At 39.4% G+C, this 16159-nt stretch overlaps 1 protein-coding gene across 1 annotated transcript in view; it reads right to left on the minus strand.

Moving 5' to 3' along the window:
• TAFA1 (TAFA chemokine like family member 1) overlaps positions 1 to 16159 on the minus strand; it is a 769786-nt gene that overhangs the window by 462805 nt on the left and 290822 nt on the right. The window contains exon 9 of the mRNA XM_082849092.1: positions 9846 to 9966. Within this exon, the coding sequence (XP_082705218.1) occupies positions 9846 to 9966 (121 nt within the window). The remainder of the gene's footprint in view (positions 1 to 9845; positions 9967 to 16159) is intronic.

Consider the following 16159-nt stretch of genomic DNA (forward strand, 5'->3'; position numbering starts at 1 on the left):
GTCTCATCTGAGAAGCTTCCAAACAGTATCTTCTCCTGTCTTACATCTTATTTTATTTCAGAAAAAATGGGTTTTTAAAAATTTTTTGCCATCTCACACATTTTTTAGTTCAGAGTTTCAGTAGGGCTGGTCTCTAGATGCAGTTTCTTCACAGAACAGTGAGGTTCAAATTTTCCTGATTACAGCACCCCAAGGAGGTGAAATATCCAATTCCTACCTGTTTCCACTTTCAGCGGGAAAATATTTAGATAATAAATACTTAGGTAATAAATACTTGGAAAGATGCATTTATGAATCACTCATTGTTTTTATAAAATAAGTTAAGCTTATTAATATGCTAATATATTATGAAACAATGTCCTACAGACATAAAAATAATCCAAAAATGTTACTTACCTTGAGAATTTATGTTGCATGGGTTCACGGGCATATAAACAATGTCACTAGACAAGTATCACCGTACAAATAAGTTTGAGAGTGATTACATATACATGTTTTACAATAAGAATATACATGAATCATTTCTGAATCACAACTCAAGAATATCTTAAAGTCTAATCCTTAGGAAATTTAAAAGCCTAAATATGCAAATATGCATCATTACAGACTATAGGGTTAATGAAACAGCCCACGGCACACTTAATTGATAATGATGAAACTAAAGCAACACTAATTTATAATTAAAAAGCAAGGGTCACAGCAATGGAAAATCACTAACAACTCAAACAACACTCAACATGCACTGATAACAAATTATCCTTCCCCAAGTTGCATGAATTCTAATTATTTGCATGCAGGCCCTTCGCAATGTTTCCAAGAGCTAGCAGCCAGTTTTCTTAGCAGAATACTGAATTAAGGAAGCTCGGTAAACCTTAGTTACATGTCATTCTAGTAGAATGATAACTCAGTCACTATACTAATAAGTAGCCTATGTTCACATACAAAATGAATATACATAAAATCTTAAATCATTTACCCAAAAGAATAACAACCACGGCAAAAACAAAACGCCTTGGGTTTCAAGATAAATTTATAACCCTCTAGTGGACTACAGACTAGATTTTGAGAAGTTTAATAAAGTATTAAATAAAGGGTTTTATATAGACATCACTATGCTGCCTGATGATTCCCTCGGTTTATTACATTTACAGATTACTCCTTCTCCCTAGCCTTAATCTAAAGGAAAGTTAATTGATTTTTAGCCAAGATTCAAATGAGACCTCTCTTTAGGCCATTGGCCTTGTAACACTAATTCTCTCTGTTTATCAGACCCCCCCAGTAATACCAGTTAGCTGCATATAAAAGGCTCGGAGACACACAGCATTTTAGCGTGTTGGTTATAACTCAGAGTAGGACTCACCCGTGGGCATAATTTTAAAGCAGGCCAAAACAGATCTGCATAGAAATTCCCCTTTTAGCCCCACCGCCTTCACCTCTCTCCACTGTGCTTGCATAAATTCATTAGGGATCATAAAATGTTGGAGCTGGAGATAATCTTATCTAAGGTCACACACTGACAGCCTGCAGGTGGGACATATCCCTGAATCAAGTTTTGTTTGGCCCACCTGACATTTAAAAGATAAAGAAATTACACATAAAATTCTAGGTTTCTGATTTGCCTTGAAATATCAGATGATCCGGTCACCTTGAGCCCATCTCAGGAGTAGCTAAGGATGCACTGTGCCCTCTAGATGTGCCTAATGCTCTTAAGTTGCCACAGTTTTCAGCATTTTATAATGTCTGGCCTCTAGGCTGATCCAATTATTTTTGTTAACGACCTGGTCTGTGAAGCTATTTGCCTTCTCCATCTATGAAATCATCCAGAAAGTTTTCATATAGCTTTAGCAGAGGGCTTTTTAAATATGCAAAGGTGATTTGTACAGCTTCTTGCTCTATCAAATGGATGAAGTCAATGAATCAATTCCTTGGGCAGCTTAAAGCATCTTTATTTGGCAGAATATACTTCACTATTTGTGGAATGCAAATCCTTGGAGACCACCTCCTTGGAGCTGCTAGGAACAATATGAAAACCATTGATTCCCTCCAACTTTCTCATCTGGAGCCTTGCAATTGACAACTTACGTGAGATGCTGAAAGCACCAGCGTCCTACTCCTACCCTGGTGTTCTTTCTTCATCACCATTAGGTATAAAAAAAAGGCTTAACGTGGTGCTTTCTCACCAATATTTGCATTTTTTAAAGACATAAAGTTCTTGCCTAGTTGATCAGCAAATATTGATTGAATACCTACACAATATTTATTCAGTGGGAAGGATGACCTGCTGGCCTGCGGACTCTCATCCAGGATCTGTTGTCAATTTCAGGAGCATTGAACTCCTTTCCCCCCCCCCGCCCCCCCCCCACGACCCCGTGTGGCAATTCATCTAAATCTGGAAGCGGGCATTTATTCACTTCAAAGCATATGACTCAATAGGTCCATTCTTCATCCACATGAATGGGAAATCAGAAAAACCCTTTGGATGTACAAAGACTCAGCTTGTATTTATTCTTGGGTATAAAGGAAGCATGCCTTGAAGTGAAGGTCTAGTAAGGGCATAGTAAAGGTAAACACAGGTAATTCTATCAACAGAACAATGGCCTTTGCTGAGGGGATGTCTTCCTCCCTTCTAGACTGAGGGGGAAGTTTGGTTGGTCTCCTTCCTTGCATGGAGGATGGATTCACTTAATGAGTAAGCAGATCACTCTGCATATCTATGCATCTTCTGAGAGAAAATTGCTGTGATAATATTCTTTCTCTTTTCTTTCTCTGGAATTTTATTATATAAAGTTCGGGAAAGAGAAAGAAACAGTGGGCCAAGAGGGTTCCCTAAATGCTTTGAGGACATTATATTTGGAGAATCCAATTAATTTATACAAACTGTTAACAAAATAATGCATCTTCTCTTTATCCTAAAGAAAGGAAAAATTGCTTGTCTGGTGTTATTTTCTCCCTTCTGCAAAGACGAAGTGAATTTTTTTCTTGTTATCAAAAGATTTGAAAGCAAAAGGCCTTTCCCTATTTGCTAAGTGAACTTTCCTTTTCAGATCCTCAAGGCCACACCTATAATGTTTTCTAATCTATAGAAAAAAAAACCAAAACCCTCATGCTGTGACTGAAAACCTTAGGGATTTAATTTTTTACTGCATTTGTAAGTTTGTTCTTTGGACCATTTTGACTAATGCAATGGCTGTCAAATACAGTCAAATATCTACCCAAAGATACTGCACAGATACACACATACATACGTGCATATGTTACAGTGACAATTTAGTGTTTATACCACTCTCTATTTGAGGTATGTCCTTTTTATAAACACACATACAGATACACATGCATCCAACCATACACACACAAATACCCACACACAAGTAGGAAAAAATAAGGGAGAGTTCAAGATTCCACCAGAACAGTCATTCCTTTTTTCCTTAATAATTTAACACATATTTTCTGAGCACCTACTATATGCCAAATTCCTCACTAGAAGCAAGAGATAAAAAGATGAATTTTATAGGATTCCAGGATTATCTTGGCTCACACTTCTCAAAGCATGTGATATGAATAGGCACTGTAGCTGTTGTCCAAATAAAAGAAGTTTGGAAAATTTTAGTTAAACACAGTCAGGCTTCTTATCTGTAAATCTTTCCAGAACTTTCATACACACACATGCACTACAAATCTCTAAGAGAAGAACATATCATGCAGTGAGTGCTTCCCCAACAGTTAATAGCTTTTTTCCAATGAGCCTTTTGAGGGGACAGTGTTTTGTGTACTGCGAAATGCTGGCCTAAACATTTTATAGGATTAAGGCTCTTAGAAGGAAAACGGGCTCATGATACTTTGCTACCTATATTTCCTTCTTTTTCCTTAAACTGGGAACATTGATACATTTCTAATTTAATCATAAAACTCTCTACAGCAAATATTTTAACCTTTTCATTAAAAATCAATATATGCCCATCCTAGAAATGAACCTGAAAAAATTTCAAAATTGTAGGAAATAAAAAGTCTAAGTCAATGCAGTCCTCCCACTAGGTTTAACTAACACTGTATAAAGAATGTTTATATCTCTTGCTACATTTTTCATACATGTGCAAATATTTATTTTCTCCAAACTGTTTTGAAGCTGAGTATTCTGTTCCTTGTCTTCTTCACTCGGCAGTAAATCATGGGCACTCTTCCACAAGAGTACATATGAACATAGCTCGTCCACTGCAACGGCTGCATTGCACGCCATTGAGCAGATTCACCATGATTATTTCACCAGTCCCCTTTTGATGGAGATGAAACGCCTCTCTAATTTTTTGCCATTAAAATTATTGTTGCAGTGACTAAACCTTAAACATACATCTTTTTAAACCTGTCCAATCATTTTCTTAGGATAAGCATCTAGAAATGGAATTGTATCAGGACTGGCACATTTTACATTTTGGAAAACAGTGCAAAACTGTTTTCAAAAAAACGATGTACCAATTTATACACTCAAGCTTTGAAATTTTCACACAGAGTTCAAAATTGGAAGACTAAAAAGGAGTTGAGTTTTCATCTTAAATGAACTTTAAGAAATGAACAATTGAAGACTAATGTTCATTAGTGCCAGTTCTAAAAATTTGTTTGCAGTGTCGTATAAAATGGAGGCCATGGGCTTGAGCTCACATAAGTAACAGTACTTTGATAGCACTGTAATAACTCTCTTATAAGTTCACGGGATGGTCAGAAAATCTTTATTTGCATCTCTACCTGATTTTGATATTTTGGGGTCTCATCAAATGCCCATGGCTGCTCTCTGACTCTAGGGTGAGGTCAACATCGTCAATCAGATGATCAATGGATCGTCACCAGCACCAGTTACACCAGATAACAACCTGTCTGTTCCAATCCTTAGACCAGTTCACTACACTTAGCAATCTAGTATTGGTACGTATTCTGAGAAAGCCAATATGCAACCACTGGTATTCTCACTATTTCTTTTATACTGAAATTATAAAACAACCCTTTATTGTAAGGAACCTTGGTATTCTAATGTGGATTCCTTAGGCAGCTTTCAATAAAGTGATATTGAACAGTAAGCAAAAATAATTATAAGGCATATAAGAACTTTTTTAATATTTACCCAAAAACAATCATGCTTTAAAATGGATAATGATGTTCAGTATGTAATAAGTCACAAACGAATACCTCTAAATACACAGTTGGCTTCATAAAGCTTTAAATCAGACCGAGGATAAGTTACACAGACAATTCTATTCAGAGTCATCTTTTTATACTTCTATGCACCCTTGTCAATAAAATAGCATCGACTCAAGAATAAATGATTCATAAGGCATTTACAACTTCTTGTCTCATGTAATTTATCTTTATAATTTTAAATTACTAAAGAATCCCAAAGATCTTTTCTCACTAAAGTATTGTGAAGTCATCCATATTTTATTAAGTTTCAAGGACAACCTCCCACACCACACCCACACTCAAAATTAAGTAACCATTAAAATCGCTGTGAAAATTCGTATACCCGTAAGGGGAAAAAACTAATCGTACATTAGAAAGTTGCGTTTAGCAAACCATTCATTTTTTTTTTACCTGTTACACAACAACTAGTGATTATAAAGAGTTGAAGCTGTCTATTTTAATATCCTGAAACAATGGAACACCACTCTGAGTTTGCATTGTTCAGTCTATCTTTTTTAAATTAAGTGTCCTTCTTCTAGCTTCACTGTACATATTTTTTTTAAAGTCATGAGTATTCTTCAAGTTATTAAGGTAATTTCCTACGTCGGTCCCAAAATAAAAAACTTGATTTAGCCAAATATTAAATTATTGATATTACAAATCTGTTAATCTATAGCACATTTTACTTATTTGTGTAATTTTAAAATTCACTTTCATTTGATTGACTGTTTTAATCTTCCTTAACTAGTGAGTCACTGAAAATAAATGGTGCAATCGTAATACGATAAATATGAAAAATAGGAAGTACTTAGGGACTGCAGGGGAATACATTAAAATCAGTCCGTTTTCTAGTTAACATATTCTCATTCTGTTTGTGCAAACCCAGTGCATTGAGAAGACAGATCACAAATTCGCGGCCTCACAGAAACATTGTGCTGATACTATGTTCTGACAGCAGAAATTGGCCCAAAGCTCTAACCATTTCGCCTAAAGGACCCTGACTGGCTGGTGGCATCCAGGGGCAGCACAGTCTGAACAAGGGGAACATCGTGTCAAATTCCACTCGTCTGTCAGTGTAGTGGATTATTTCTTGAGATACTGAGATTGGCTGCTTGGGATCAGAGCACCATCCGTCTTACCACGTAGGGGACGTGAAGCTGCCTGGAAGAGCGTGGAGAGAGGGGGACCAGCCGTTCCTAAGCAGGTGAGGAGGCAGCTGTAAAGCCTTCACTCCATCCAGGGCTTTGAGTGAAAGATGTGTCATTTTTCACATTTCCCAGATACTTGATATGCACACGGTGTCTGCCTGCTCCTGCTTCATGAAAGAGGTGATTTTTCAAGCTTAGGCAAATGTGGCAAAGCTCAGGGTCTGCTGGTGTCTCATTTTTTCTCATCATGTCACTTGTTTTAACCGATTTGAGAAAATGAGATTATGTTTTTCCTTTTTGCTCATTTATCCAGCTATTTATTTATTTATTTGCTCATCGAAGGGGGGATTATCACAGATAACTAGCCTTGATTTCTCTCTTGTTTTCATACACATTTCATTAGTGTCCCTGAAGATTTAAGACCTACGAAGTGAAACATCACAAGTCTCATCACAGAAAGCATATATTTACTCTTAAAATCAAAACCGAAGATTGCATTAAAGAAGATTGTATTTCTGACTGAAATAATCTAGAATATTGCTATGTCTAAGATCTATTGCTTTAATCTTTGCAGTGATTGTTGAAAAACCCAAGAAAGTTGAATAAACCTAATACCTAGAACCATTGGACTTTAGTTAATATCATTTTCATCTTTCTACATCTAGGAGGGAGTATTTATAGTTGTTATCATGTCATTGATGAATCTGAAATGCGTCTCAAATGTATAAACGCTTGGGGTTGAAACTGGCTTCAGTGCTGCAGTTTTTTGGGGTATTTGAGGCACAGATGAACCACACACTGACGATAATAAGCAATTACTAAGAGGAGACAATGGAAAAAAATACTGAGTTTAATTGCAGACAGAGCCCAATGATGTATTTCCCAGTTTAAAATGACTGTATTTTGATAATAAGCCCCATAAAGACATAAGTTTGTTATAAGTAGCATAGCCATAACCCTCCACCAAAAAAATCTAATATATTTACTGATTAAGAGAGACAGTCTACGTGAAAGCTCATTGCAAACTGTACCGTATTTCTTGACTGTATGCACAGGGCACAAAATAAGACAGGTAGCATTTGGTCTTATATTCTAGCCAGGTACCACATAGTTAAAAATGACAGCAAGATTAAAAACAAGATCGTTGTTACTATGTGGATCATTAGCTGTGTGAACAGCAAAATGTCACTCATTCAACATCTGTGATCTGCACATTTGTAGTCTACTAAGGGAGGATGCCGGTAATTCCTGATCTTTCTGAAGAGCTTTACATTTTACAAAGCACTTTCGTGAAGATTATTTTATTTACACTCCCCACAATATCCCTAAATGGGAAATGGGGCCCAGAGAAGAAAAATGACTTGCCCAAGGTCATGTCACTAATGTTAAGTGACAGAGACGATGGCCCAGCCTAAGTTCTGCCATCCTCAAGTGCCACCCCTCACCACTTCCGCCATGGCCACCTTTCAAAATGGGTCTGCAGCTCAAATGAGTCCGTGTATTGACATAACTTGAAAATTTTCACGAATTACGTGAAGGTGCTCACATCTCTTCAAAAAGGCTACTTGGCAAGATTGTGCTCTGTACTGGGAGCCATTAGTTCCTCCTTGGGAAACAGGCTCTGGAGATGAAATCAGACCAAAGTCCCCAATGGCAGGTATTAGCTGTGTGATCTCAGGCAAGTCGCTCAGACCCTCAGAACTTCAGTCTCCTGAGCAACAGGGTGGGAAATTACACCTACTTGAATAAGAATTAAGCCAAGCAAGGTGAATTCACCGTAACAGTGTGCCTAAAGCACTCACATTAGTTGTTTTTGTCTTGCGTGCTTATTGTTAAGTATTACAGTAAATGCCGCTTTCTCACGTTATTTGTATGACTTTGTAACAAGTCAAAGACGTTTTTTGCCAGAACAGATTGGAGATCTACTGACTGGAGGTAACTTGGGGATTCCACGTCTTTTGTATTTTTTTTTTTTCCCCCTCCAACTCGGCACTGGAGCCTCGGACTCTGGCAGTGGCTGATCCAGGCTCAGGACACGCGAGGCAGAAATACCAGCGCGCAGCATGGGCAGGGCCGTTTCCAGGCCCTCCCGCAGGGGCAGGCCCTCCCCTCGCCTTCCCTCCCGGATCCAGGGCTTTGAGAAAGAGGGCGGCTGAGGCCCAGAGGCAGCCCTGGGCCTGTGCCCCAAGCTCAGCCCCCGCCAAACCCCTCCTCCCGGAGCGACCCAAGGTCTAGCATCCAGCAAGCTGGCGCGCTCCCCTGCAGCCCGCGTGGGAGGACCCGGGCTGTACACGTACTCTTTAGATCCTGCCCCCAGCCGGGAAGCAGAACCCGGGAAAGCCGCAAGCAGCGAGCGCCCTGGGAGGTGTTGCTGGAGGAGAATGCCGAAGAGCGCAGGATCGGTGCCCAGACTGGCTGCAGAGCCAGAAAAAAGCAAAGGCTAGACAACGCAGCTAGCGGAAGCCTGGCGGATGGGAGGAGGCCAGGAAGGGATTTGGAAGGAAGGAGGGGTGGGGACGGAGAGCTGGGAGCTCTAGAGAACTAAGGATCCGGAGCTTGGGCGCGCAACTGGTCCCCAGAGCCCGGTCTTGGCGATCGGGTGGGAGGGGGAGGGGAAGGGGTGCGGTGCAGGTGACGGGTGGAGTAAATGGATGCAAAGGCTGAAGCTAAGCAGAAAATGGAAGGCAACCTTTCCGAGAACCAGGGCGGGTGAGGACAATCGAGCTGGGGGAACAGTAATGAGAGAGCTGGAGAGGCACAGAAGGAGAGAGAAATCCTGATTGAAGAGTGAGGCCATGGAAGGGTAAGAAATATACTTTGAACAAAAAAACGAAGAAAGCAAAATGCGTCTGGAACTCAAAATTCGATATAGGAAAAAAAAAATCACGCTAAAGAGAACTTGTCCCGGAAAATGCCGAGAGATAGGAAAAAAAAAAAAAAAAAAAGGCATCGAGCATACCGCAAGAACAGAAAGTGAAAGAAGGGAGAAAGGAGAGGAGACAAACCAGACAAGAAATAGTAAGTTACTTTTTAATTTCTTTTTCACTCACAAACTACTTACAAAGTTAATTTTGGCACTGACATCCACATAAAATCTCTGGCCACATACACACCAAGATTATGGTATCTATGCTAGATAAAAATGAATCCCAGGAACATGGACACATTATTTTCTTGGTTGCAAAGATCATATTTTGCCTCAAAAATTCCTCAAGTCTTGAAAGTTATCCCACCTTTTGCAGGATATTTCACTCTTGACCAAAGTATTCCAAAACAAACGACTTCTCCTTTTTAAGGTGTGTGCCAAGGGGTGGCGGGACTCTTAGAGAAAACCACCTTTCTGAGAAGTTATTAGAAATACCTCCAAGACATTTTAGTATCCCCCTCTTTCCCCAAAGCATCCAGGCAACAAGTCTTGAAATTCCGAGGCAAGCTGCCCACCCTGTAGCACTTTCTGTCACTTGCCTTCAACCATCTGTTAAAAGACAGCGGTGAAACGGGAGGCTGCCGTGGAGCCAGCTTCCAACTTACCTGGTCTGCGCAGGTGATGGTGCTGGAAAGTGTGCTGAAGGGATCCATGGCAGAGCAGCATCGCACAAGCACTTATCCACAAATACAGGACCCAGGGCATCGCAGAGACCATTGCCATTCTCTAAAGAGAACATTAGACAGGAAGGATTACCCCCGGGTTTGAGCCCCCAGCTCCGTCAGTCCCAGTGGTGAGAGAAGGGGGGTCTCAGACGTCATGTGCCTTTGCTACTTTGCTGGCTAGAATTAATGACCCAGAAGAGGTCATGCCACAAGGTGGGACTGAGGGAGGTCACTCTCCATGAGATCATGAATCCATTTTTGAAATTATTCAAAACCAAACTCTTAGGATGGCCAAAATACAGAAATAAAGTTTTTGACTATCTGTTAGGCAGTTTGAAACACTGTATCCTGACTAAACATGCAGTTTTACACAATGATCTTTAAGCTATAGTTATTCCAGGCATTGAAAGGCTGCACGCTCCTGTTCATTCTAACTTCATTGCAAGTCTGACATAAGCCTGGAAGGAAATAGTGGATTCTTTTTTTTTTTTTAATTCTACAGTCATGAATTTTTAATTCCAATGCTGTCGCCTAAACTAAGTAATCATTTCTCAGAGGCATGTTGTAATCTCCTAAAAGAGATGGTCTTTTTGGCTGGACTTAAAACCAGAAGGAATTATCTTCAGCCAGAATGAGTTTCAGATACAAGATCTAAGCATCTCTCCTAAAGCAAACCATAATTTACAATATTGCTTTGCCTCCTAAGAGCCTATCGTGGCATTTGTTGTAGTGTTGATGAATATGCATGTACAGGTGGTATACGTATTTATGGCTGAACATCCACCTTTTCTTAAGCACTGAAACTTTGACAGTCTTCTCGGCACCTATGAGAATCTCAGGAGCTACAAAGGCTCAACTGCGCTGCATATTGTCCAGTTTCTCAAACAACACCTTATGCTGCATTTCATATTTGTCAAATTAATCAAACTTGAAGCATCATCCTTAGCCACTGACATGGAAGCATTTTCTATACAGTAATCCAGTTAAGTATATGCCTTTCTCCTAGATAGATCTTTGGAATGTAGATTGTTTCTTTCTTTTTTTTCATCTTGCCACTGTCAAATCATACACTTCAAGTATTTCAACGCTACATTTAAAACCTCCTAGTGACCTCCCAGTGTGGCTTCTTTATTCGTGGAAATCGGTACTCTTTCCAAAGCTGTGATGTCCGGCAAGCAAAACGTATACATTATATGTGTGTGTGTATATCGACATAATACAAGATAATTTATGGGTTTTAGAAGAGAGAGAGATGTAGTCTTTAAGAAGGGTTTTAGAACTATAATAGATAAATGGTGACAACCATAATTAAGTGCAAAGTAGGAAAACATTATTTTCAACAGCATGGTGCCTTTCATGCCCCGGTCTGTGATTCACGTAGACGATTCACTTTATAATTAGTTTCACAGCCCACTGTTTACTTTTGTGTACAACAGATTTAACCTCATTGTCTTCAGAACTATCGGTGTACCATAGATGCATTCTCTTCAGTAAAGATAAAGAGCAACACCCCTCCTATGAATTCTGAAATGAATGCATTTGGGTGCCTTTTCAAAATACCCTGCAAATTATAGAAAGACAAAATAGAGGTGACTGTGGCATGCAAGGATTGCTTGTGAATTTCAGTTAAAATGCACTAGGAATTCATCTAAACTTGAAGAAAGCCTACCACAATCAAAACAACAGTTTTTCATTGACAGCTTTCCACACAGATCTTAGCACTCAAAAAGATTGCTGTGACTTGACGTTTGCAGTATTTTCCTTCTTTTTCTTTTTTTCATTTAACTTTCTTTAATTCTCAGCATTACTTCCAAGGTTCCTGCATATAGCTCTCTTTGCTCACTCTCTTACCAAGAGGTTGTCTCTATGGTAATAGGTGTTCCCCAACCCCCGCCCCGCAAAATAATGCATTCAGCCCTACATAGTTCTCTAGACCTGACTGAATAGGTTTGAAATCTGCTTTCTGAATCTTAAATCCTTAAAGAGGCTTCTTACCTGAAAGATCCAGCCAAGAGCAGAGTACTCTATTAGTGTTCATTGGAAAGCTCTAACACTTTCTAAAATCCATCTGTGCCACAATTGGAGATTTTTTTAAAAAGAGCTTCCCAATAATCTTCTTTATCAGGATTTAAAAAATATGTTTTTCTCTTCCGATGCTACTCCCACAGTAAAGAAGACATTGGGTTCATTCAGACTGTATTGTCAGAAAAGGAACCAAGGTTTGAGGACTGGAAACCTTGTCATTTTCACCTTTAAATCATCTCCTGGCGTCACCTCTGCCTGACGAGACCTTTGAAGTGATGGTGAGATATTGTGCAGTTTCCTGATGAGAATCAGTTTATAGTTAATGAGGGACCATCCCCACTCCAGTGCATTCAGGGCAGAGTAAGGCAGCAAAATGTAGGAGCAGGGCTGCTATATGGCGCTGTAAGTAGCAATAGTCTCTTTCAATACATCCCTCCTCTGTAAAGTATCACATGTCTTAAAGTGACATTACCCTTTATTATAGCTACATTGAATTGTAATACCTGCCCACTAACTCCTGAACAACTCAAGCAGCACTTTAACACTGTATTGCCAGGTACGTCGTTCTCTTAGAGATTTTACGGATACTATTCATTTGCCGGAAGAGTAAAGAGGGCAGGAGAAACAAAAGAAAAAAGGATTCTGCAAAATACTGATAGTGTTAATGGGTGTTAGACTCCTAACAGCAAATGGGAAAGTGAAATGTAAGCCATTTCTTACCTCTTAATGTTCTTTTAACCAGTAAGTTAACCCAAAATATTGTTGAGTTTACACAAATTTAAGGCTGTCGATTGTTTTTGGCAGCTAAACCTGGGAATATGGTCTATTTAGACTACAATATAGATGTTTATAGGCATAAGCGCAAAGCAAACCTTCTGAGTTTTTTAACATGTTTAATAAATAGAAATATGTCATTTTCAGCATCGAAGACTGGATTTAAATAAAGAAATATGCTCAAGACATTTTTTAAAAATTTCCCTCAAATAATATGCTGGGGTGGGGAGAGGAGACACTCAGAAGTTCAACATTTTGTTTCTAGTATTATGGTTTAGACACTTTCTTCTTTGGAAATATGATGTCACTGTACCTACACATTATCGATGCATATAAGGTGACCTAGTTTTCACTTACAGATTGCACGAGCAATGATTCATTCCAAGAACTCAATCAGTTATTTCATGAATCACTTATAAAGTACCTACTATGTGTTAGATGCTGGGGGACAAGGCAGAAAACAAGATTGATGTGATGGCCACTGTCATAGATCATACTGTTTAGTCTTTAATTTTTTTTTTTTTAAATCAAGGTAGTTCTCAGAATATTCCAGCCTCAAAAACCTCTTCAAGTGCCTCAGAATACTCTCTTGCCTTCCACAGGCTTTATAAGGAAGGTTTGATGCTGCCGTGTGTCTTTAGAAGCCATTCACTCCTCTCCTGTTACACAGAGTGAGAGAATGAGGGACCCTGCAGACGCATCAGTCTTCCCCACTGGTCCTGCACAGTTGCACAATACACACAGAATAGCTCTTTGGACCCTAACAACCATTTATTAAAGCTCATCAATAAACAAAGTTCAAGGTAACAGTAAATACAAATCTTAGAGTGAGAATAAGTCGTGCCAAAGTTCTAGATGGTGTTGCGTGTTTCATTTCTGTCATTCATTATTGTTGAGTTGGTGAGTATATATAGAAAGCTCACACCGACCGTTCAATATCAAGACAAAAATGATAATAACTACAGTAGCAGCAGGTAAGGTTTATTGAACCTTCACCATGTGCTGGCACTACTCTATAGTATGTTGCTTATAAGGTGTAATTTAATCCTTTTTACCACCCCATAAGATAGGTGAAATGATTATTGTCTTCATTTCATGGATGGGGAACCAGAGGGTGAATAGGGACATTAAGAAACTTGCTCAAGGTATTATAGCTACTAAGTGATAGAGCAGATTTCAAACCCCAATGATCTGGGTCAAGAGCCCACCTCCTAAACGCCAGGATTAAACACTTCATGGAAAAAACAACCCTCCAAAATTAACCATTATATTTTCTCATTTCTTTACCATTAAGACAGACTCAAAAAATTATTATACATTCATTCAAGACTTATATACTGAGTACATTCCAGGCATTTGAAATATAGAAATGTGGAAGGTAGTATTTACCCCATGTCTTTGTTTGTTTGTTTGTTTTTTTGGTGTTTCTGTTATGCTAGTGCATTAAAAATAAAAGGAAGTTCACATTTGCTAATAAAGGCTACCATTTGAAAACGGTACATTATATTTTTCATTTCTAGGGATTAAACTAAAGCTCAACATAGTTTCTTATCTACAATTCAATTTAATAAACTTGAAACATACTCATGGATTATGTTCAAGGCACTCAGGCATTGTTAGATTGTTTTTAAACGACTGGAATAAAGACTTTCCCTTACTTTTTTTTTTTTTTTTTTTTGCAGTACGCGGGCCTCTCACTGCTGTGGCCTCTCCCGTTGCGGAGCACAGGCTCCGGACGCGCAGGCTCAGCGGCCATGGCTCACGGGCCCAGCCGCTCCGCGGCATGTGGGATCCTCCCGGACCGAGGCTCAAACCCGCGTCCCCTGCATCGGCAGGCGGACTCTCAACCACTGCACCACCAGGGAAGCCCCTCCCTTACATTTTTAAGTGGCTTCTATATATGTATGTGATGGAACAAGAATATCAACCTAGTTCCATTTTCTCTTCCAAATACCTTGTCCATTGTATTGCAGCCAATGATCATTTTCCCTAACAATGTAAGCATCAACGGATATTGACATTTAAGGCAATTTAGTCCATTCTTCCATCTCAAAGCAAAATTACTCTCACACCTTCCAAAGAAGTTAGGCCTTTGCACCTTTGACCATGGTAGGACTCCATCACTTGATCACTTTACTGTTTAGTGGGCCATAATGTTCTGGCCAATGAGGTATCAACAAAACTGATGGTATCTCTTTGAGGCTGGAGCATTTAATTGTCGAAGCAACACCCTGTAGATCTCTCTTTGCCTGAACAGGGACTAGTTACACTATCTGCCTGGATTCTTGAAAGACTGCAAAGAGCAGAGGCATCCCCTTCCCCTACCCACCCACAATAGATGTAGATAGTAAATAAGAAATATTCTGTTCTTTAGGCAGTTGAGATTTGGGGGCTATTTGTATTTGCACTATAACCTAGTCTATCCTGACTGATGAAGACTTTAACCTATATTGATCATATATTAATTGAATTTTTATGTTCCACTTACTGCCCTAAGCTCTGAGGACACAGCAGTATACACATCAGACCCAGTTCCTGCCTTCACAGAGCCCCCTGCTATAGAAATCCATTGGAGATTTTTGATCAGAGCAGTGATAAATCCAGAGCATTGATGATTGCAGCTAGAATCCCTTCAGGTTCTTATAAGCCAGGAGTTATAAACTGATCACTTACGTGCCCACAGCCATGCCCTGCTCAATCATTTGGTTATACAAGCACAATACTGCAAAAGGCAATGGACTACAGCACAATTGTTTTAGTCCTTCCAGTTACATGAATTCAAGATACCTACTCAGTTGGGCCAAACTCCTAAATATATACACTTCAAATACAGTATCTATGTATATGTACATTTGTTTATGTAAAAAAGAGAGAAAATCCTATTTACCAGAACTTCTCCCCATGGAGAAACCCACATTTACTCAGAAGAAAGGCCCAATGAAAATAATTGGGAGTGTAAGATAAAACACTCAGAATGCTTAAATAGCCAAGAATGTTCAGCATATTGCCCTACATAGTAAAAGGCAGGGGGAGGGAGGAATGGCAGATAGAGGATGCAATAGGGCAGAAACCTGGAGGGAGGAAAAAATGGTGAGGGGCAGAGAAGCATACAGAGAGCTAAAGAGAGAGAGAGAGAGAGAGAGAGATGCAGAGGCTCTCTAGAGGCTCAGAAGAAGAGAACTGAGAACAGAAATGTCCAAAGGGGATTTCCTGGTGGAAAACTATATCCTGTGGAATAGGACTCCACCCTGAGTCTCTTCAAATGATTACAAAAGCTTCAAAATACAAAAAACTCATGTATACTACATGTTATTAAGTTAACTGGGGAACCCACTGAAGGGGGAAAATCCTAGATCCAGGCCCAAAGTACCTCCAGAAAATCCCTCATTCCCCTGATGACCACACTTTTCATTTCTCGGCATTAGATATAAAAGCCATCCTTACTTTAGTTTAAG

This window comes from Leucopleurus acutus (assembly GCF_964270905.1).
Source record: "Leucopleurus acutus genome assembly, chromosome: 10".
In the NCBI taxonomy this organism is placed as follows: domain Eukaryota; kingdom Metazoa; phylum Chordata; class Mammalia; order Artiodactyla; family Delphinidae; genus Leucopleurus; species Leucopleurus acutus.